We start from the raw sequence: 21573 nt of genomic DNA, 5'->3' as shown, positions 1-21573 counted from the left end.
TGGCAAGTGAATGTTGAGATTGGTATCCTGATTACACTTTGATACTGTGTCCTGGTTGCATTTTAATGTAGTTTAATTACTGATTACCATGTTTGACAGAATTGTGTTTGACTTTGTGGGTTTCACATTGATGCATTCATATGCAGGAAATGTGGCCATCTTACACCATAAAACTGGTGATCTATCACATTGGTTACATATGTCAATGTGGCTTGATACCTATGTGTATGTGCGTACCTAGACTGTCAGTATGGCTGAGGCATATGTGTGTTTGGTACAGTTGGTATCCCATTGTTACCCAATATGAATATATACACATGAATGAAGCCTGTCCTTACAATGCATGCCATAATTGGGCTTTGCAATTACTTCTTCCAGTGTAGCTCCAGAAACTTCGGTCAACATACAAGTATACTGCTATGTGTGGCACACTTACTTATGAACACGGGATATGATCACACACCGTTGACATTGTGGAACTTTAACTGATCCTGAGACTAGGTATGTCATTTGAGGAGACACTCATCTCACACTTATCTATTCTGTACCCTTTGTACTGATATTAACTTGTCTTGTATAGCAAGTGATGTGTGTCTTGATTAGTTAACCAGTGGTTCCGTCCATTCGCAGTGTCTGCTAGTACATTACTACAAACAGATGTTTTGTTGCTACTGCCATTGCAGGGTTAGTGAGGGAATGACAAGAAGGAATATAATGTGTGCATGTCACAGTGCATTGTTCCCACTATGTTCACATGACACTAGGGTCCAGATACCTTGCTAAATGGCACAGTGCAGAGCCCCAAGTCCCCTTGCTGCACTGAGTCAATTGGAAAGGACAGGAGTGCACAGTATTTAGAACATATAAGACATTCCTGTTCTTTAACCCTGCACTGGCACACAACGGGGTGCCTAGCACAAATAAAAGCACCCTTGCACCATGGTACACGTGTGTGGCCATTGCATGCAGGATTGTTTTAGTGCAGGAAGGGGTAACATCCTGCACATAAACAATACTCAGAGACATATTCCTCTATCTATGCTTGCCACAGAACGCAGCAAATATAGAAAGCGGAAGTGACTTGGATGAGTTAAGTTATCTATCCTTGTTACATGTCACTTGGGGAAGCATATTTATTTGAGGCATTCCCAGATTTAGCTGGTTTGGTATACATGACATGCGTCATAATCCATGGGAGTTGCATGGATACAACACACAACTCCCAGGGAACACCTCCCTTGTACAGAGTAATGTGCACCTCAGCATTTTGGGCTGCATTACATTACTCCAGATTTCAAACACCATTCATAGCCACGCAAAGCAGCTTTGTTTGTCTTCACATATCTGGCTTAGGGATTTGCATCACACATGTACCATGATGCATGGTGCAAGTATGGGACACACCTCTTATACAGATTCCCCTAGTCCTCTCAACAGGCAAAGGGATGACTATTATATCATACCTTTCACAATTGCAGTTGATATGTTGTATACTTCAGATTTCCATACCATTCCCATGTCGGCCATTTTGGAAGCACTTGCTAATGATACTGTGCCAGAGGATGTAGGCATCATACGCACTTCTAGAGTATTTGGCAATCACATTGGCGAACATCCCCAGATGGTCCACAATAGCCTAGATATTGATGGAGTAGTTGTGCTACCGGTTGCAGTACAGGTGGGATGTTTCAGCAGAGGGAACCAATTGCTCGGTGGAATGCGGTGGTGTGGTAGGATGGACGAATAATGAAGCGTGACACCCAGGGGGTAAGTGAGGCCATATCTTTCAAATGGTTGAATTGATTTCCAAGAGTTTTGGTTAGGTTTCTACTTTGACCACATAAGGGAATTATCAAGGTCTTTAGGGTCTCCCAAAATTAGGGCATCTCCCAATATCAATCTATCTGTGTCTCGCATGTCTTACTGTGTTTGGTACTAAGAAAGGGAGGATGCAAATGTAGACAGCCCACCTCTCCTCTCAGTGCCCCAGCCCCTCATGAAGATAGGGTGCCATTTGTTTGTGTCAACCTATGACCCATGCCTGTGTGCAGTGATGCACTTACAGTGGTTGCCTGAGCTGTTTACTCCTAAAAACATGAGAGGAAATTCTATGCACATAGGGTCAAACTGGTCATAGAAAAAAGCCAGCGAATCAAAATAAAAGTAGCCCTATTAGGAAATCAGATAAGTAAAAAAGGTGGCCCAAAATTTTGAAATCGTGGCAGTTTTGACCTTGTAAAGACACGCTACGTTGTTGTTTTTCAAGGTATGGGTGACTGCATGCATTTGTGCTTGTTGCAGTCAATGTCTGTGGCAATATCAGGAAAATTACCCGGCCCGCCAGGCTATAAAACAGTCCCACAAATAGCCCAAAAACACACTGACCTTTTAGACCGGCCCGTCAGGCACTGCCAGATTGTCCTATAGGCCAGTCCGACTCTGCAGGCACATTTCTGTACATTTCAAAAGAGAACTTCAATCAAGTCTAATTATTTTCTCCCCAAGCAACTATTTTGTTTCGAAGTCATGAATGTCATGAGGGGGACAAGAAATCAGTTTGAGAGGGTGACATTTATGTGAACAAGGAGTTTACAAATCAAGAACTATGGCAGCCTAGGCACCAAATTAAACACATTAAATGTCACTTTTTTGATGAATGCTGAAAATAGAGTACAGAAGGAACACCCACTTCACCACCCTCGTTCCTTTTCTATAAAAATGTATCTGCATGGTTCATTTGTAAGTGTTCCTATAAGACACCATCAGAACATCTCACTGTAAGCTGTGAAAGCTCGCCGGAAGTAACGTCACAGTCGTCAGTGCCTTAGCAGTAGTGGGTCTTTCTGTTGTGATTCATGGCAAGGTGCATAACGGCGATCTGATTGTTAACTGGACTCTGTAATCATCTGAGTGAAACACACGCCATCACCAGGGAGCAGACTTTTTGAGAAGGATAATGGATGGCCAAAATGATTGCCCTGGCCTAGCATCAACTCTGCCTAAAAACAATATGCCACCATCCATCACGTGACGTCAACAAAGGTCCCTGTATTGATCTCACAGCATTTTGCAATTGGGAATGAGATCGCTATTAACGAATTGCAGAGAATGGCCCGAAATATAATCTTGTACCAATAGGTTGTGTATATATAAATAAAATATCACCATCCACACGCCCAGGCTCACGCCTTCCAAATCGCTATTCCTCAGTGTCACATGACAACTTGTCATACATCCCTATAATAACCTTAGGGGCATATTATCAAGGACAGGCGATACTTTATCGCCGCTTTTATCGGCAGGAAACTGCCGATAAAGCGGCGATTATGGCCTTGATAATATGCTCTATGAATTCCAATCGAAGCCCATGTTAGATGTGAGCACATCTAACATGGGCTTCGATTGGAATTCATTGAGCATATTATCAAGGCCATTATCGCTGCTTTATCGGCAGTTTCCTGCCGATAAAAGCGGCGATAATGTATCGCCTGTCCTTGATAATATGCCCCTAAGTTTCCAAGTTGGCTAAGTCTACTATGCGCAATATTTTCTCGCAGATGGTTTGCACTGCTGTGCCCTCCACAGTAGGCTGTTATCAATATGCATGCCATTGAGTTTAACACAGCAAAAAGAGGGATTTTGGTTGATTTATTATTACAATTATGAAAGAGAACAAACTCAGAACATCAGAATAAAATTACTATTGTCATGGAAGGAACAACAATGTTCTACATATTACACTCTGTAAAAATAAGCTTTGTTTTCTATATCACATAGATTGAATGCTATGTTTTATTTTTGTAACCTCTGCTGTATTTTTGCAGCTCTCCCCACCGCCACTCAATTTTGCTGCAGTTTTTCTCCACTATCCGCCCCCACCCCCCCCCCCCGCTTCCCGCCTCCAGTAAGCCCCACCCACAGCCTCCCAGGACCTAATTTATGGAAGCTGAAGCGTGACTCTATTGAGCAGGTCCTTCTGCCAGCTCCCCTCGCTGCTCCGGTCACTCGCTCCCTGCATTGACCCCGTTGTTAGAGCTACCATTTGTGTTTCTTCTGCAAAGCCAGACACTGCTGAAACTTTGTAGCAGCCACTTGCGCTGACTGTTCATTGTTCTGCATATTACACTCTGTCTAGTGTTACTGCTTTTGTCTCTTCTGCATAGCCAAGCATTGCTGTATTTTTGTATCAGCCAGCTTCTCTGGCTGTTCTTTGTTCTAAATATTACTCTCTATATAAAGACACTAACTGTAGCACGATCTCGCAGGGCACATCTTTTTTAAATGAAGTAATTTGCACTTTCCGAAAATCGCCGTTTTTTAAACATTATGTGATATTTGCAATTTTAATTGTGGATTGATTGTGGCGTTGTATCCGCTTACTTGCACATTAAAAGAAACCTACCATTCACACGCTATTTTTGCGTGAATCGAAATCTTTAGGTAGAAACCGCGCCATCTTGAGTGAGGGAGAGGCAGGGGCACGATCATCGGCAGGCGCCACCTGGGAAGCGCTCTAGTCGGTGCTGCTCGGCGGTGTACACGTCCCAACAGATAAAAAGGGGGGAAAAGCGAGCGCGCAGTCCTAGACACTAACTGTAGCACGATCTCGCAGGGCACATCTTTTTTAAATGAAGTAATTTGCACTTTCCGAAAATCGCCGTTTTTTAAACATTATGTGATATTTGCAATTTTAATTGTGGATTGATTGTGGCGTTGTATCCGCTTACTTGCACATTAAAAGAAACCTACCATTCACACGCTATTTTTGCGTGAATCGAAATCTTTAGGTAGAAACCGCGCCATCTTGAGTGAGGGAGAGGCAGGGGCACGATCATCGGCAGGCGCCACCTGGGAAGCGCTCTAGTCGGTGCTGCTCGGCGGTGTACACGTCCCAACAGATAAAAAAGGGGAAATGCAAGCGCGCAGCGCGCGTGCGCAGCGGGCGCGCCGATGGCGCGCCGGAGGCGCGCCAGAGGCAAGCCCGTCTGCGCCCGTCCGCGCCCCGGATGCGCCCGGTGCTGGACTCTCTGCCCGACTGGGAGTCGATCAAAGGCGGATACAATATGATAGAGACCGACTCTTGGAGTTAGGTAGGACTGGGTTCGTGGTGAAAGAGGAGGAGAAGACTCTCAGGGGAGGGCTGATTAACAGTCGATCAATTGTAAAACATGCCGCTGAGGTCTCTGATCTGATTGAGGACCTGCGCCTCGACATACTGTTTCTAACAGAGACATGGCTGCATGCACAGTCCACTGCTGTCCTAGGATTTGCCTGCCCTAGTGGCTATAAAATTGTACATAAGCCTAGGACCAAGGGCAGAGGGGGAGGGGTGGGAGTAATCTTTAAGGAAGAGCTGGATTTTAGACTCCTATCAACTAATGAAGTGGAGGGCATAGAAATTATGGGGTTTGCACTACACTCCTCTTGCAGGAACTTATTTTCCGGACTCCTATGCTATAGGCCCCCGGGGGGTTCTACAGACTACCAGAATCTCTTTGATTTTATTACTAATTTTGCCTTGGCTCACTCCAGAATGATTATTCTTGGAGATTTTAATCTCTGGGAGGATGGGAAGGCTAACAGTTACTTGCGGGATTTAAGACATACATGTACCAATCTGGATCTCATCCAGATGGTGGAAGGACCGACGCATGAGGGGGGGCACGTCCTTGATTTACTATTCTCAAATCAAGACATAACAAGGATTTTAGATATAATGCCTCAGAGCTGGTCAGACCACCACCTAGTCCTGTTTAGCATCAGGACGATGCATATTAAGGATAGGGAAAATCAGCACAGATCCTATAGAATAGGCAGGGAATGGGCGAAGTTGGACCATTGCATACTCCCAGTGTTTGACCCAGAGGACATACACTTCGATCCCATGATATCGGTAGAAGAGAACTATTTAAACTATACAAACCACATTTCTGCCATCTTAGACCAGGTAATTCCTCTGAAGAGGATAAAAAATAAGAGGAAGGCTTCGGCGCCCTGGTTCAATGAGGAGCTGAAACAGCTCCGGCTACTTCGCAAGAAGGCGGAAAGGAAGTGGAGGAATGGGTATTGGAAGGAAGATAAAATGGAACTAAGACGGAGACAGCTGCACTATAAGGAAAGTATCCTCAAGGCTAAAGCTGACTTTTACGCTAGCTCTATTACCCAAGCATCTAATGGGACAAAAGTCCTCTTCGAAATTACTAAAGCGCTGTCCGCCCCTAAATGTCTGGACAATAAAGTGACAGCATCACAAGAACTCTGTGATGCGATTGCTTCACATTTCCAAGACAAAATCAGTAAGATCGTGGACAGTCTCACTGTTAACAACATGGTGGATGAACTTATCTCGGTACAGATGGGAGCGGAAGCTCAATTGCAACCAGTCTCCCTGAATAAATTCCAAACCCTGCCAAAAGAGGCTTTTGATAGACTGGTAGAGAGTGTATCCTCAGGCTCTCCAAACGACCCTTTCCCCTCCAGAATATGGAAGTCATCTGGCCGGGATACGCTCCCCTGGCTGAGACAGATTTGTAATCAATCCCTGGAGAAAGGAGAGGTCCCAGCGGAATGGAAACTGGCAACGGTGACTCCACTGATTAAAAAGCCTTCCCTGGATCCTTCAGTACCGGCCAACTTTAGACCTATATCTCTCCTACCCTACCCAGTGAAGATTCTGGAGAAAACAGTTAGTAGGGAACTGTCACACTTCCTGGAGGAGAACTCTCTTCTTGATAAAGACCAGTTCGGCTTCCGTCCCGGTCACGGAACGGAGACGGCTCTGGTCACCATGCTGGACAACTTGCGGATGCGTGCCGACAACGGGAATGCGACTGTGTTAGTGCTTCTCGATATGTCGGCCGCATTCGACACCGTCAACCATCTAATTCTGTTGGAGAGATTACAGAATTTGGGAGTGGAGGGGCAGGCACTGCAATGGTTAAAATCCTACCTGGCAGGACGTCATCAGGTGGTAACACTGGCCCCTTTCATGGCTAGGAAAACATCGGTCACCCATGGGGTACCGCAGGGGTCTGCAATTAGTCCCATCTTATTTAATATTTACTTGCAGCCCCTGCTCCCCATTATAAAGTCTGCCGGAGTTTGCACAGTTAATTACGCGGACGACACTCAATTGGCATTCTCCTTGGAGGGTGACAATGCTGTATCCCTCGATCGGTTCCAGGAATGCATGCGGAAGACAGCCAATTGGCTTAGTAGGAATTCCCTACAGTTTAACGCAGGAAAGACCGAGGTGGTTTACTGCTCCTCGGGTGGGCCACCTAGACAATTTCCATCTGAATTCAGGCTGACCCCAGAGGAGGAACCACTGATCCCGGTGAACAAAGTACGTAACCTGGGGGTGCTGATTGACAAGGACCTCCAGTTGGAATCACAGGCCAATAAGACTGCCAATGTCTGTTTTGCATTGCTACGCATGTTGCGTAAAATTCTACCCTTGCTGCCTAAAGAGACTCGCCCACTGGTAGTTAGTAGCATAGTGGGTAGCAGACTGGATTACTGCAATTCGCTGTATCTAGGGGCCCCGTTATATATTCTACAAGGGCTCCAAAGAATCCAGTCGGCGGCAGCTAAACTTGCTCTTGGTTGGCAACGCCGCTCATCGACAACAATGGCACTGAGGGAGCTGCACTGGTTACCGGTGACAGAACGTATTCGCTTCAAGTCCCTGTGTCTGGTTTTTAAAGCGATACATGAGTTAGGGCCAGTCCCTTTGCAGGAAAGGTTCTCTAGGTATCAACCCTCCAGGCAACTGCGATCATCTAGTGCCTCACTACTTACGGTGCCCAGGTTCAAACGGGCCAGGTTGGGAGGTAGAGCATTTAGCGTAGCTGGCGCTCGGCTGTGGAATGGACTTCCCCAGAGCCTTAGACAGATCAGCGCCCTGCTGGAATTTCGCAGGAACCTGAAAACCTGGCTTTTCCCCAAAGCCTAGCAGGAATCCTCTATACAGGTAAGGGCTGATGTAACCTATTTAATCGTGACTCAGTTTTTAGTCGAAAGCGCCAGGATACCCGTGGGGTGACAGTAAGCGCTATATAAGTTTTAAAATCAATCAATCAATAAGTTGGTTTTTCTGTATCACATTGCTTGCTTTGTTTTGTTTTTGTAATCTCTGCTATATTTTTGCTGCTCCCCTGCCGCTGATCAATTTTGCCTCTTTTTACTCCTGCTTTACCCCTCCAGTTAGCCCCGCCCATAACCTCCCAAGACCTATTTAATGGAGGCTGCAGATGGCAGCGAGCATGCCAAAGGCAAGCTCGTCTGCACCTGGACCTCGCCCACCACCAGGAACCCTCGCCCTTCTGCCACCCACAGATAATCAACTGCAGAGCTCCAGGCCCTTGACCCTAGATGCTGCAACAACAACTGCTGCATCGCATCTCATCGATCTACGGTACAACCATTTACCTGTCACCTCTGCCTCTTCACCTACAACTCAGGACCTCCTGAGCTCCTGGAAACCGTCACTACACCCTCCTCACCGACCATGACTGCCCTGTAACGACGCACCCAACATCACTACCGCAACACCCAATGGCTACAAGATGATACACCAGGGCCACACCAACAAGCAAGGAGACGGCATCACCATCATCCACAAATAAACTATCTGCTGCACCACCACCGAAGACAACACCTCATCATTTATGGAACACCTCAACTTCCAACTCCAAACTGCTGGCAATCAAAGGAACCCTCGTCTACAGACCGCCAGGACCATGCCGTTGCTTCTGAAACACTATCCCCTAATTCATCGCCTCTCTCGCTATCAATTCCAAGCACTACATCTTCCTTGGGGACCTTAACTTCCACCTCGATGGCCCCATAAACGCACACTCCACCCACCCCCTTGGAAATCATGAGCAACATCGGCCTCACCCAACTGGTCAATAACCCCACACACAGAGCAGGACACATGCTCGATCTAATCCTCACTGCCAGCGACAGAGTCAAGTCAAGTGCAGTCATTCACCAAACTCACCTCGACTGACCACGCTCTTGTCCATTTCACCATCACAAGCTCCCCATGCATCCCCACTAAGCCTCCCAGCTCCTTCCACTGTAGTTGGCACAAACTGACAGAGACCTAATAAAAGGATGCCCTCAACACTGCCCATCCTAATGCCACAACCAACCTAGAACAGGCCATCAAGAATTTCCCTACCTGGATCACCAACTGCACCAACAGTGTTGCCACTATCAAGCCTGCCAAGACCAGCAGATCCACCAAACAAGCCAGTTGGTATACTCCAGGACTCAGAACAATGAAATGCAACTGCAAATGGCTAAAGGTAAGATGGCGCACCAGCAAAGACCACCACAGACCGAGCCACCCTCCTGTCCTTTTTCTTCTGTTTTTGCAGTTCTTGGTGGAGGGGTTTCAATTACATCTGTCCTTTTCAACAATAAAGTCTCATTGGTTTGCCATTAAGGCTTTTAGGGAATTCTCTGAGCCTCAGAGGGAAATTATTTATTTCGTCAATAGGGTTTTCAAGAGCTTCTCTATTTTTAAACCTATCCAGAGTTCTTCCTCTCCCTCTTGGGAGCATCCTGGGTTTCTAAAAACACTGCAGGCTCCTCCTTTCTAAACATTTGGAGGAGGTGGAGTTGACATTTATTTCCTATGAGGTTGTCTTTCTGGTGGCCATAACGTAAGGACAGAAGATTGGTCAACTGACCAAGTTAGTCTGTCAAACTGCTTTTTTAAGATTCTTCAAAGATTTAGTTGTCTGGAGGTTAGACCCTGCAATTTTTACCGTTTATCTCAACAGGTCACAACCTTTCAGAAAAACAAACCATCTTTGTGTAATGTTTGGACAAGCAGGAAGAGGAAGGAGCGCAACTAAGATGACTTTAAGCAGTTGATTTAAGACTACTATTCTGCAGGCTGATTGAGAGACTTCCCAGGGTGGTTCTGTTTAAAGAGAGATCCACTAGTAGTGTGGCTGAGTTCCAGGGGATCTCTATTAACAATATTTGTAGAGCCGCCACCCAGTCATCTGAGTCTACCTTCATAAGCCATTATAGACTGATTCACATGGTCGATTATGATGGTAATTCTGGTGTTGGGATTCTGAAATCATTTCTGGATTAAGTTCTTGATTTATTATTTCATTTTGTGTTCTCATTAGCATGCATTAAAGTCAAAGGGTGTGCATTCTAATAATGAATCTTGTGTTTGTTATTTCAAAGACATTTTATTCTGGTGCACCTCAAAGTTTAATGACTAGGGTGAGGGGCTTAGAAGTAATGCTATGATTACTTACCGGTAATCCTCATTACTCTTAGCCCCACTCGTCCTTGTCACAGTCATTTCAATCCCTCCCACCTTCCCTCCTTACCTTTGAATATGCTTAGATATAACAGGAGGATTCTGCATAGGCTTACCCTATCTGGCACTAAGGAGGGTAGGAAGGGTTCCATTAGAATTCTCCTTCATTTTTTATGTACATGAGACAGGACTGTTTCAAAATATAATTACTGGGACGAGGACGAGTCACACTAAGAATAATGAATATTGTTAGTAAATCAATCTATCGTACAACCTGTGTCCTTTGTAAAAAAAGGGAGCTTTGAATATTCTCAGATCGAACCCATGTTAAAGTTCCAATAGCTATCTCAATGCAAAACCCCATGCTGGAAATCTCTGACTAAAGAAGTTAAAAACATGTCTTCCTGGGAGAGCCCAAAATATACATCCTAGGTCACCATTACACGTGGGCTGGTATTTCAATTTTCAGCTGAAAACACCAGTTTTTATAGGAAACGGAATTACTAGAGGGACAGTCTTTTAGATACATTTCCACCCGCTAACAGCAGGTGGAATATGTGTCTGGCAAATAGACCACAATTCAGGGAAATGTATCAGTCCAACAGAGCAGTAACACTAATTTTGACTTTTTATTCTCAATTCTAGGCCCTTGCCTCAGAAATGCAAAAAGAGCAATGCCAGTCAGACCCACAATTGACCTGCCCGGCTCAGTATTTTATCCATCTTGGTTTGCCTAGAGAGAAGCATATTGAAATGGAGGAATCAAAGGTAGGGCAGACTGTGCTTTGTTGACATCAATAGTTTCTGAGACAGCCTTTCACCCTTCTAGGATTGACAAAATGAAAAGCATTAACTTATATGATATTACAAAGGGAAGAGTCTACGACCGGTCAGTGTCTCTGGAAAGAATTAGACAATGTACTGTGGTAGTATCCAGGGGAGTAGCTTCCATTGGTGCAGAAGGTGCAGTGGCACCTGGGCCAGAGGAGCCGGTGAGCCTGCTTTTGCTGTATTTTTATAATTAACACAGCCGCCAATACCCCCCTCCCCTCTTTCCTTCCTTGTACTAGTGCCCATGAGACAGTGGCTATGCTACTGATATTACCATGCGGTATTGTAACACTGAGTCCAATGTTGACATGCCTTATTACCTAGACAGTTCAGATGATGGTCTCAGGGTATTTAGATGATCAATTGTGTAGTGTCTTGTGAATATGAACAGCAGGACCCTTCTGGTCCCTGTTTACTCAGTAGGAGAATGACGTAATCAGGTGGGTGTATCTGGGTGTGGTTAATAACGTTTATGACGCACTGCATGCAGTTAACGTTTGCACTCTGAAGAATAAAGACATTCACTACAGACCTCTGTGTGTGGCGTGTTCATTTGCATGCTACCAGGCTGGGGAGGATGCTACAAATTTCAGGTGAGTGTTTTCACACTCATGGTGTCATTCTGATTGCTGCCGTAATTTTCACATTGATAGCAAGCAATATTTGAGGTAGAGTACTTTGAGGTATCAGTGTTTCCTCCAGGACTTCATAGACTTTTAGCCGGATATTTCTGACCCACTTATTACAAGGAGCTTAGAAGTGAATGATATATTCAATGAATGAAATACAGTAGACTTTACCATTAATTTATACATTCAGTTACAAGAAATGAGTTGTGTTTTGGGTCCAATTGTCAATAACATAGGTCATTTCACAGCAAGAGAATGAAAGAAAAACAATGCTTACGATATGCCGTGCAGCAAATACGCCGTCGACTATTGCACAACAGAAGGCTGCCACCACGCCGAAGCTGATAAACACTATAGATGCCACCAACTAAAAAAAAGACAGGCTTCATTAGTACTTGTTTTCCAAAAACACAAAACATTTTTCAGCAGTGTTTACAAAAACAAAGGAACTTTATTCCATTTTTTACAGTTTTATATAACACACACTTGACTCAAAGGTACTGAAGCGCTTTACTTGACCACCAGTCACATCACACATTCACTTTTTTTAAATTATTATTCTTTTAGGCATGGGGAGATCTTGGCCCCTCATGCACAAAACCATTTTTAGTCGGTAAGGCTCCTAATTAGAAAATCAGAGCCTTTTTGCAAAATGGCATTTTTTATTCACCAATCCCAAATAGCTATTTGGTAACATGTTACTGAATCAAAAGGAATCACAAATTGGGTTTGGGAATAAATAAAGGGTTGGTGTTAGGAAGGGGTGTGCTAAGGGCCCTTTAAGCTATGTATTACTTTATAATGAGGCATAACTGTACATAGAAAAGTGATTAACCCCTTCTACGCTGATGACGAGCTGGGCTCCTCATGGCGTAGCCTCCTCGCACGCTGATGATGAGCCCAGCTCGTCACGTAACATGCGCTTTAGAAAATCTCAGCGTACGGGCGGAATTCCGCCCGCACGCATGCGGTTAATAAAGATCTGCATAGCAGTTACATTTTGATATTTTAGGAGATGTTACAGTTTAAAGGTGTCTCATTGTGAAGCTAATGAAATGGAATATGTATGGTAAAACATGTTTAAAACTTTATACATGTAACAAGAAATCATGTTCATCTTGGTGTATCTGAAATTAAATTTTTGTAATTCTTTGCAATTTATACATACATTAAGACGTTGCATTTGCTATATGTGTAGAAATGGGCACGTATTTGTAACCCTGTGCACTGTTAAATTGACATAACTTTGGGCCTTGAGAACCATTTCAGAATAAGCTCAAGTTTAAAGTCTAACATATAATTCATGTTAGACCTTCACCGTAGAATGTATTTGCTTGTATTTTTGTTTCCAAAGCCTTATTAACTAGAAAAGAAGGGTTTTTGTTTTAGTTTGATAGTAAGGTATGAGAAGATGGATCTTGGCAAGGAGAAATGCGGTAACAAGCAAGGATGCGAGTTCTCATGGAGGATGAGAAGAATGGCCAAGGGCGAACGAAGTAGCAACTTATAAATGTGGGAAAGGTGGTACCAGTATCCAATTTGTGGTGGAACCATGGAAAGTTACTGGAGGAGCACCTGACTTACCTTGAGTGCAACTAATTATGCTGTAATGTAGTGAGGGTCAGATAGACATCGTAGGATTTCATAAGGTATAGACCTCTGCTATTGTTTCTGCTTTGAGTGGCTTCATGCTACTTCACCCTTGGTTGGAGTTTCTTCTACTGAAGACTCTGACAGCTGACACCGTTCTGATTTCACCTTTATGTAATGCTTACTTGTTTAGGGTTTGTCCCTCTAAAGGCTGTGTAGGGGAGAGATAGCATGCTCATGCTAACCTTTGAAATTAATTTGATGCAATTTAATACTCAATTATTTTTCCTGAATACTTGCATTGTACTAGTTATCTGCTTTTTGTTATATAGGGTAAATCTCTTTAGAAGATTTGGACTCATTTTGCTTGTTCTGTATTTCTATGATAATGCTGTGGTTGACTTATATTGATCTATTTCTAAATTTATGAATAAATCTTACTAATCTCAGATTTAGTGGGTGAGAGGTTTTTTTGTGACCCAATTGGTTACACTATATTGAAATTTAGGACCTCATGACGACTTCAATGGGAGTCTGCGTTTTCCGACCGACAACACAGGCTCGCATTGAAAACAAGCATTTACAATGCAATAGGTCTCGCATTAATTAAGTTTGAGTTATTAGCATTGCTAAATATTGCAACACCAATTGCAACACCAATTGCAACAAAAGTCTATAAATTGTAGGCCAAAAAATGTGTATTTATTTTTGTAGCAATGGTGGCATGTTGCGCTTCAAATGAATATGTATAAAAATAAAGTTTGCCATACTGCTATTGTTACAATAGTTAATTGTGGATGCATTAACAACTGAAGTGTGCACTGATGGCTGGTGGTGTGTGTATCTGTAGAAATTGTGCACTGATGGCTGGTAGTGTGTGTGCCTGGTGGAAGTGTGCACTGCCGGTTGGTGGTGTGTGTGCCTGGTGGAATCGTGCACTGATGGCTGATGTTGTATCTGCCTGGTGAAAGCATGCACTGACGGCTGGTGGTGTGTGTCTGATGAATGGGTGCACGGACGGCTGGTGATGTGTGTGTGCTTGGTGAAAGCGTGCACTGACGGCTGGTGGTGTGTGTGTGCCTGGTGAAAGTGTGCACTGACGGCTGGTGGTGTGTGTGTGCCTGGTGAAAGCGTGCACTGATGGCTGGTGGTGTGTGTGTGCCTGGTGAAAGCATGCACTGATGGCTGGTGGTGTGTGTGTGCCTGGTGAAAGCGTGCACTGATGGCTGGTGGTGTGTGTCTGCCTGGTGAAAACACGCACTGATGTCTGGTGGTGTGTGCCTGGTGGGAGCGTGCACTAACGGCTGGTGGTGTTTGTGCCCGGTGAAAGTGTGCACTGATGACTGATGGTGTCTGTGCTTGGTGAAAGTGTGCACTGACGGTTGGTTCTGTGTTTGGTTGTGTGTGTCTGGTTGTGTGTGGTTGTATGTGTGTTTGTATGTGCAGTTGTATGTGTGGTTGTGTGTGTGGTTATGTGTGTGGTTGTGGTTGTGTGTGTGTTGTTGTGTGTGTTGTGTTTGTGGTTGTATGTGTGGTTGTGTTTGTGGTTATGTGTGTGGTTGTGGTTGTATGTGTGGTTGAATGTGTGGTTGTGTGTGTGGTTATATGTGTGGTTGTGTGTGTGGTTGTGTGTGTGTGGTTGTGTGTGTTGTTGTGTGTGTTGTGCTTGTCTGTGTGGTTGTGTGTGTTGTGTCTGTGGTTGTGTGTGTGTGTGTGGTTGTATGTATCTGTGGTTGTGTGTGTGGTTGTGTGTGGTTGTGTGTGTGGCTATGTGTGTATGGTTGTGTGTGTATGGTTGTGTGTGTGTGGTTGTGTGTGTGTGACTGTGTGTGTGTGGGGCTGGTGAGGGGGCAGATAAGCGTAATGTTGTCAGCTCTGAGGAGCACACAATTTATGCCCTGCTCCCCCTTGACAGTCGGTCCAAGTTATAACTTGCACTCCTGTTAAGCCTCAATAAATCCCAGGCACACTTCCGCTTTGCATCCATCGCCACTGGGAAGAAGCAGTGTACCAATACATTGATTAATCGTCCGGCTGATGGAGACACTCCTGTCAAATCTGAAGCATTTAATAAAATAACCCTCATGTTTGCTCTTAAAGTGACCCTCACATTATATCCTCAAATGACCTTCACGTGAGATAATAAAGTGACCATCCGGTGAGACCCGAGAATTAGCCTCTTGTGATTCAAGGGTGATTATACCTGAGATGCCAAAAGAAACTGCTGTGACATGTCCAGAAGCCACCTAAATTACCCAACTGTATTCACAAAAACTACCGAAATGTGAGAAAATAGATGCAAAATAGGTCATGTGCGAGACCCTAAATTGCCGCCCCTGCGCTGGACGATTACAAAAGTATGCACATGTCTATTTCTGAGCTTTTAAACTCTCCTGACATAGAAATAGTGGTCTAACTAGAACACTATATCTATTATGTGGCAGTGATGGACCAAAGTATGCCGCTAAATTATATGGCAAGAAAAGGCAAATTATGTGGCATAATGCAACACATTTTGTTATATTAATTAACTATTTTGTCTTTTGTACTCACGGTAACACCATCTGGGCAAAGATTTAACCTTATTAGCAGTACCTGTTTAACATCCAAATGCACCAATAAACAAATGAAAGATAACTAATCAACTATTGTAAAAGGTCTTCCACTGCGCTTGAACTCGTTGTCAAGCTTTAGTGAGGCTTTAGTGAGGCTTTAGTGAGCTAGAGGCATGCAGCGCTAGGAGAAAGCAGCTGTGTGCAAAGCGAGGTGCTACGGGAGATAGATGTACAGAGAAGGAGAAGAGACGCCTTGTGGGCATCACCTTACAGTACACTCTTCGTTTAATGCCATCCACATCAGCAGATCATAGGCCTGTAGAGAGGTCCTGGCAGGTTCGTCTCAGCTCCCTGAAAACTGGAGGGGGGGGCAGATGCTTGGATGTGGCTCAGCCCGAGGTCCTGTTGGCACCTCGAGCCTATGATGAGCTGAGCCTCCATGTGGCTCTCCCCTTACCCCAAGATGCGGTGTAATGGCCAGACCTGCTGACTTTAGAACTGGGAATCGGTTTTGAGTCACGGAGTCGCAAGACATCCTATAGGTCTGGACAAATAAGCTAATATTCCCAGGACAATAAAAATGAATGTGACCTTATTTAAGGTAACTGGAATGAATGACGCCCCTTAACAGGAGACACGCCCATCCAATACCTGGCCTCTCTGAAGCGAGCACGCAACGATGGTCAGCTATGTGAAGGGGTGTACAGTGCTGAAGGAGGTTACAATGAATTGAGAGGGGGTGAAGGGTGAAATAACTTGCAATACCACCTACCATCGTCCTGCCCTAACAGCCCCACATAACGCCTTAATTTGCTAAAATATGAGGGACAGTACAGCAGCAAAAAGTTGATTGAAAGGATAACACCAGCAGCGTGGGTAATGTAATAAAGGGAGTGGCTTAAATAACGTGCACAAAATAATTGTGCTTAGCTTGGTGTGCTGCCTCACTTGTATTTTGGCTGTTTCTGTCATTGCATCCAGATATATGATACAACGAGAGCAGCATACTGACAATAAGTCGGGTCTATTGGCTTTGTCAATGGTTGTTAGTTGCATAAGATAAATAAGCAGCAACTATGGATTGGGCTATAGTATGGAGAGTGGGCTAGGACACATGTAAGAGAAAAGGGGGGAACATTACCTACAGGATAGTGAGGTGCTGCAAACAACATGCAGAGGGCTGAGGAACATTAGGCATTCTTCAGTAAAGAGGTACACGCCACACGCCCCCCAAAATGAGTGCAGTTCACAAGAACGGGAAAAGGATGCTGGTGACACAAAAAACAAGCGATGCGCGCTCTGTGCTGGGGGAGGGCCATTAAAGGAAGGGGGCAGAGAGGAGCCTGTGAGAACTTGCGCCGAAAGTTAAAAGAAAAGCGGAGATCAAAGGAAGGGTGGGAGGGACATTGGCAAGGGAGAATATGTCGAGTGGAGATGTAGGTGCTTTAACAATGAGTAAAAAAAAGTTACAAAGTCAATTCTGTTGTAAAGAGCTGTGAAGTATATGGGTGCGGCTGTGTGTGTGTCTGGGAGGCAGGGCATAAGGGGGATGGGGGTGAGGGGGTGTGCTGAAGCATGGTAATTTGAATGCGTGTCCATATGGCAGCAGAGGCGGAGTGCGTGCGTGAAGTGGCTGGGAACATTAAAGCGGCCACAAAAGTCCACCCAAAGGCTGCAGGCGGACAAATGGTGCGCGCCTCTGGCGCACATGCACTGTGCCCGATCCGCCTGCAGACTTTGGGAGCATTTTTGAGAGCCCTTTACTATACTCTCACAAAGCATTGCTAACGCAGTGGCTATAGCGAGACCTAAAAAGGGGTGGTCACGGAAAACCTTGCACCCTGTGGCAGGCACCCCATGGTGCCTGCCACACTGTGCATGGTTGGAAAGAGGGGACCCATGGGTACCCACACAGGCCCCAACCGGAGGCCTCCGGGTGAAGGGAGGCCTGCTGCGGCCCTAAAAAGTCAGAGTCTGACATTCGATTTGTGTCAGACAAACAAGATTTGGAACGGCTGTCTGAATCCGACATTGTAATCGCTCGGTCGGCTGTACAAGTCGGCTCTGACCGACTCAGGTTCTCTGAATGCCGGTCGGAACTGAGTCGGAAGGACCAAACGGTTACCTAACATTGTAATTGGTCGGTCGTAAGTGCAATTTAAAATTTTTTAAGAGTAGGACCACTACCTACTCCTAAAAAATATTCACTGAAAAAACAAAAGGTTAAAGGAGTGCAATAGTTAGATGAAAATGTCAGTTAAAACATGCCGCTTTAAACATACAAAACCACTGAAATTCACCAGTTATAGTTATCTCAAGTAACTATGGGCCAGATATATCAACATTGCATTTTGCGATTCTATAATAGCAAATTTTACCGATTCGCTATTATAGAATCATAAAATGCAATGTATGTAGAGTTCACAAAAGAAATAACGATTCCTACATATTCCTTAATAGCGAATCGCAAATGTCGATTTGCTATTAAGGAATGCCTTCCCTATCATTCCTTGCCTCTAGGGCCATAGGAATGAATGGGAAGGCATTCGCAATTTGCGATTAACAAATTAGTAATCGCAAATTGCAAATGTAATTTCAAGGGTGCTAGGGGGCCAAAAGGCCATCCTGATGCACCCCCAAAAATGTCATGTGTGCAAATGTGGCTCACACATGCGCCAAATGGCACTTGGGAAAATGCAATTTTGTGCATTTTATTAAGGATTTGCAAATGACCACCAACCTGAAGTTGGTGGTAATTTGCGATTCTTTAATGCAAAAATTGCATTCTGAGAATGCTTCTCGCATTGCATTTAGGGAAACACAAATTGCGATTCCCTAACTGCATTCGCAAAATAGGTAATCGCAAACATTGAGATTACCTATTTTGCGAATGCCTTTTGGGATGATATATCCTGAAAGGCTTATTACCATTCTCAAATGCAACTGGTAAAAGCCTTGATTCATCTGGCCCTATAACTCGTGCGCTAAGGTAACTATAACTTACGTCCCCACCATGCACAGTTTTCTTATAAATCATTTAATTGCAAATGTTGCAACAATATTATCAATGATGTCATAGAACATGTCTTGACAAATAGTGTGGGATAATTAGCAAGTCATGGCGAGGGCACAAATTATAGTTACCTTAATAGTAAGATATAATTATCATACCGAACTATAACATCACTTTAACCTTTGTTTTTTTCTCATTTAATTGCTAGTTTAAAAAAAGAATTCCAGTAGTATTTTATTTTCATATGTAAAGCTTAATGCCCAACTGCGTATGGCCAAAGTGGAGGTTTGACTGCAGGGCCTTGCCTCTGGCCAGGACCTGTGGCCAAACTACCCCTCACCAACTCTTTATATATACAGTAGATCTATCATCTTTCTCCAAAAATCACTGATAATTTTATCAAATGTATATTCTAATAATGCACATAATGCAATGTTTATTGATATTAATTGATTAAAAAATATTTAATAACGTTTTATCAAACTACATATCAGTGTCTCTTTCTGTTTTTATGATTACTGGGTAAAAGGGGTGTAAATGAATAGTAGACATATTGTTTTTTTTTTTAATATGTCTCAGAATATTTTTTTAACACTTAATAGCCCCAAAATATAAATATAAAAATAACCTCAAGACAGCCTTATATTTTTCTTATACAACTTCAAGATACATAAAATGCAACCATAGAATTAGCTTCTAGACAAGCTGACTTCCAGATGTAAGAAAAAAAAAGTATAGTAGGTGTTCTCCTGGGGTCATGGTTTCAATGCGGAGACTTACTGTTTATTTTTCTAATGTTGCTGGGTGTCTGCAGAACTCCCTGCAGACACCCAGCAGCTGCCCACAACAACAAAAAAATGGTGGTGCCCCTACCTGTTTCTAGGTACATCGCAAAAATAAAAGAATATGTAAAGAGCCCTCATAGGGCATTATGGTGTACTGCTTGTAGGAACAATGAATAATAAATGAGCGGCTGTGGCTGCTCATTTATTATTCACATTTATTTTTTTTCATTTCTAGGTGTCCTGGTCCCACATGGGACACCAACATTTTTTTTTTTATGATGGGGGCTGCAGGAGGAGCCCCAGGTTCCCCAGGGCTCCCATGGCCCTACTGGCTCCCTGCACACTGCCCAATTTCATTGGGCTATGCTGGAGATGGCATTTTGTTTTTATGTAATGGTCTGGGATGCCCAACCCAGGACACTGTCCCCGAACTATGCCCAAGAGTTGGGGTCCCCAGGCAAATCTATGGATCAGAGACAGGGGCCATGCGGGCCCTCCTCCCTATCTAATGATTTGCGGCCCCAGAGGATGGGGTCCCTGGGGCCTTTTCTGGCTCACCCCTTAATCCTTTCCTCACTCCCAATCCCCCTTGCACCCAATCAGCCCACCCATTCCCCTCCCTATTACTCCACCCTCCTGGCCCTCTCTCACAGTCTCCCCTTCCATTCCTCCTCCAACCCCCCTCACTCCTCCTCTCCCAACCCATCCTCACTTACGCCGAATCACAATACTCCTCACCTAGATTCCCCTTCCATTCCTCCTCCAACCCCCTCACTCCTCCTCTCCCAACTCATCCTCACACCTGCCGAATCACAATACTCCTCACCCTGATTCCCCTTCCTTTCCTCCTCCACCCCCTCATTCCTCCCCTCCCAATTCAGCCTCACACCCTCTGAATCACACTACCCCACACCCTTCTTCTCCCAACTCATTCTCTCCCTTCCTGAACTACACTCTTCCCATTATCCCCCCCACTCCTACACCAATCCGCAACTGTACCTCCTTGCTATCTCCTAACTTCTCATCCACAGAGGTCTCATCTCCCCCCTACCCTGACATGCCACTCGTTCTCCCCTTCCACTACAGCCCCCCCTGCTCTCCTGCCTGCATCGGCTCATCTCCTCCTCAGAACAGGCCTCCTGCCTGCATCTGCTCACTGCCTCCTTAGAGCAGACCCCCCTCTGCAGCTAACTCCGAACCCCTTTTGTCCTCCTCCCCCCACACCCTATTTACCCACTCACTCTCATCTCAAACTCCCTTCGCAACATCGAACTTAACCTCTCCACTCTTACCAGAGATCTCTCTCGTCTTAGGAACGGTTTCCTCAACCTCAAATCCAGCGCCCTCCCTCCCCGAAAAAACACCGCTAGCCCTGGTCTAATAAACCCCACCACCCCCAAACCGTGGAAAACAACTCCCTTGCTTTGCCGTGCTCAAAGACCACTCCGCACCACTTGCACCCTCTCTCACCGGGAGATTTCCGACCTTCAAAATTCCTACCCTCCATACTCCTCAACCATGAACACCCCTCCCCCTTCTCTAGCATCCCCGTCATATTGGGGACTAGTCGTATTCCCCTTTCACCTGTCTCACCTAGACCCCCTCCTCATCTCACCTCCATCCATGCCCTCCCATCTCCTAAACCCACTCCTAAACCCCTCACCTGCATGCTTGTTAACTGCCGCTCCGCTGCCCGACATGCCATAGAAATCTCTGAAACCATCCTTAGCGAATCCATCGACATTGCGTTCCTTACAGAATACTGGCTTAATGACCACTCTACAAGCATTCTTGACTTACTCTCACCCCCGGGCTACTCCATCATTAGGAAAGATAGACCCATCCGAAAAGGCGGTGGTGTAGCTATCATTTTCAA

General features: G+C 44.8%; 1 protein-coding gene across 1 annotated transcript in view; it reads right to left on the bottom strand.

Annotated features, from left to right (window-relative positions):
• Positions 1-21573, bottom strand: part of TMEM255B (transmembrane protein 255B) — a 788288-nt gene that overhangs the window by 520647 nt on the left and 246068 nt on the right. The window contains exon 4 of the mRNA XM_078658950.1: positions 12032-12121. Within this exon, the coding sequence (XP_078515076.1) occupies positions 12032-12121 (90 nt within the window). The remainder of the gene's footprint in view (positions 1-12031; positions 12122-21573) is intronic.

Source organism: Lissotriton helveticus, chromosome 8 (genome assembly GCF_964261635.1).
Source record: "Lissotriton helveticus chromosome 8, aLisHel1.1, whole genome shotgun sequence".
Lineage (NCBI taxonomy): Eukaryota > Metazoa > Chordata > Amphibia > Caudata > Salamandridae > Lissotriton > Lissotriton helveticus.
Note: the sequence above shows the minus strand (reverse complement) of the source record. Positions and strands in the feature narration are given on the sequence as shown.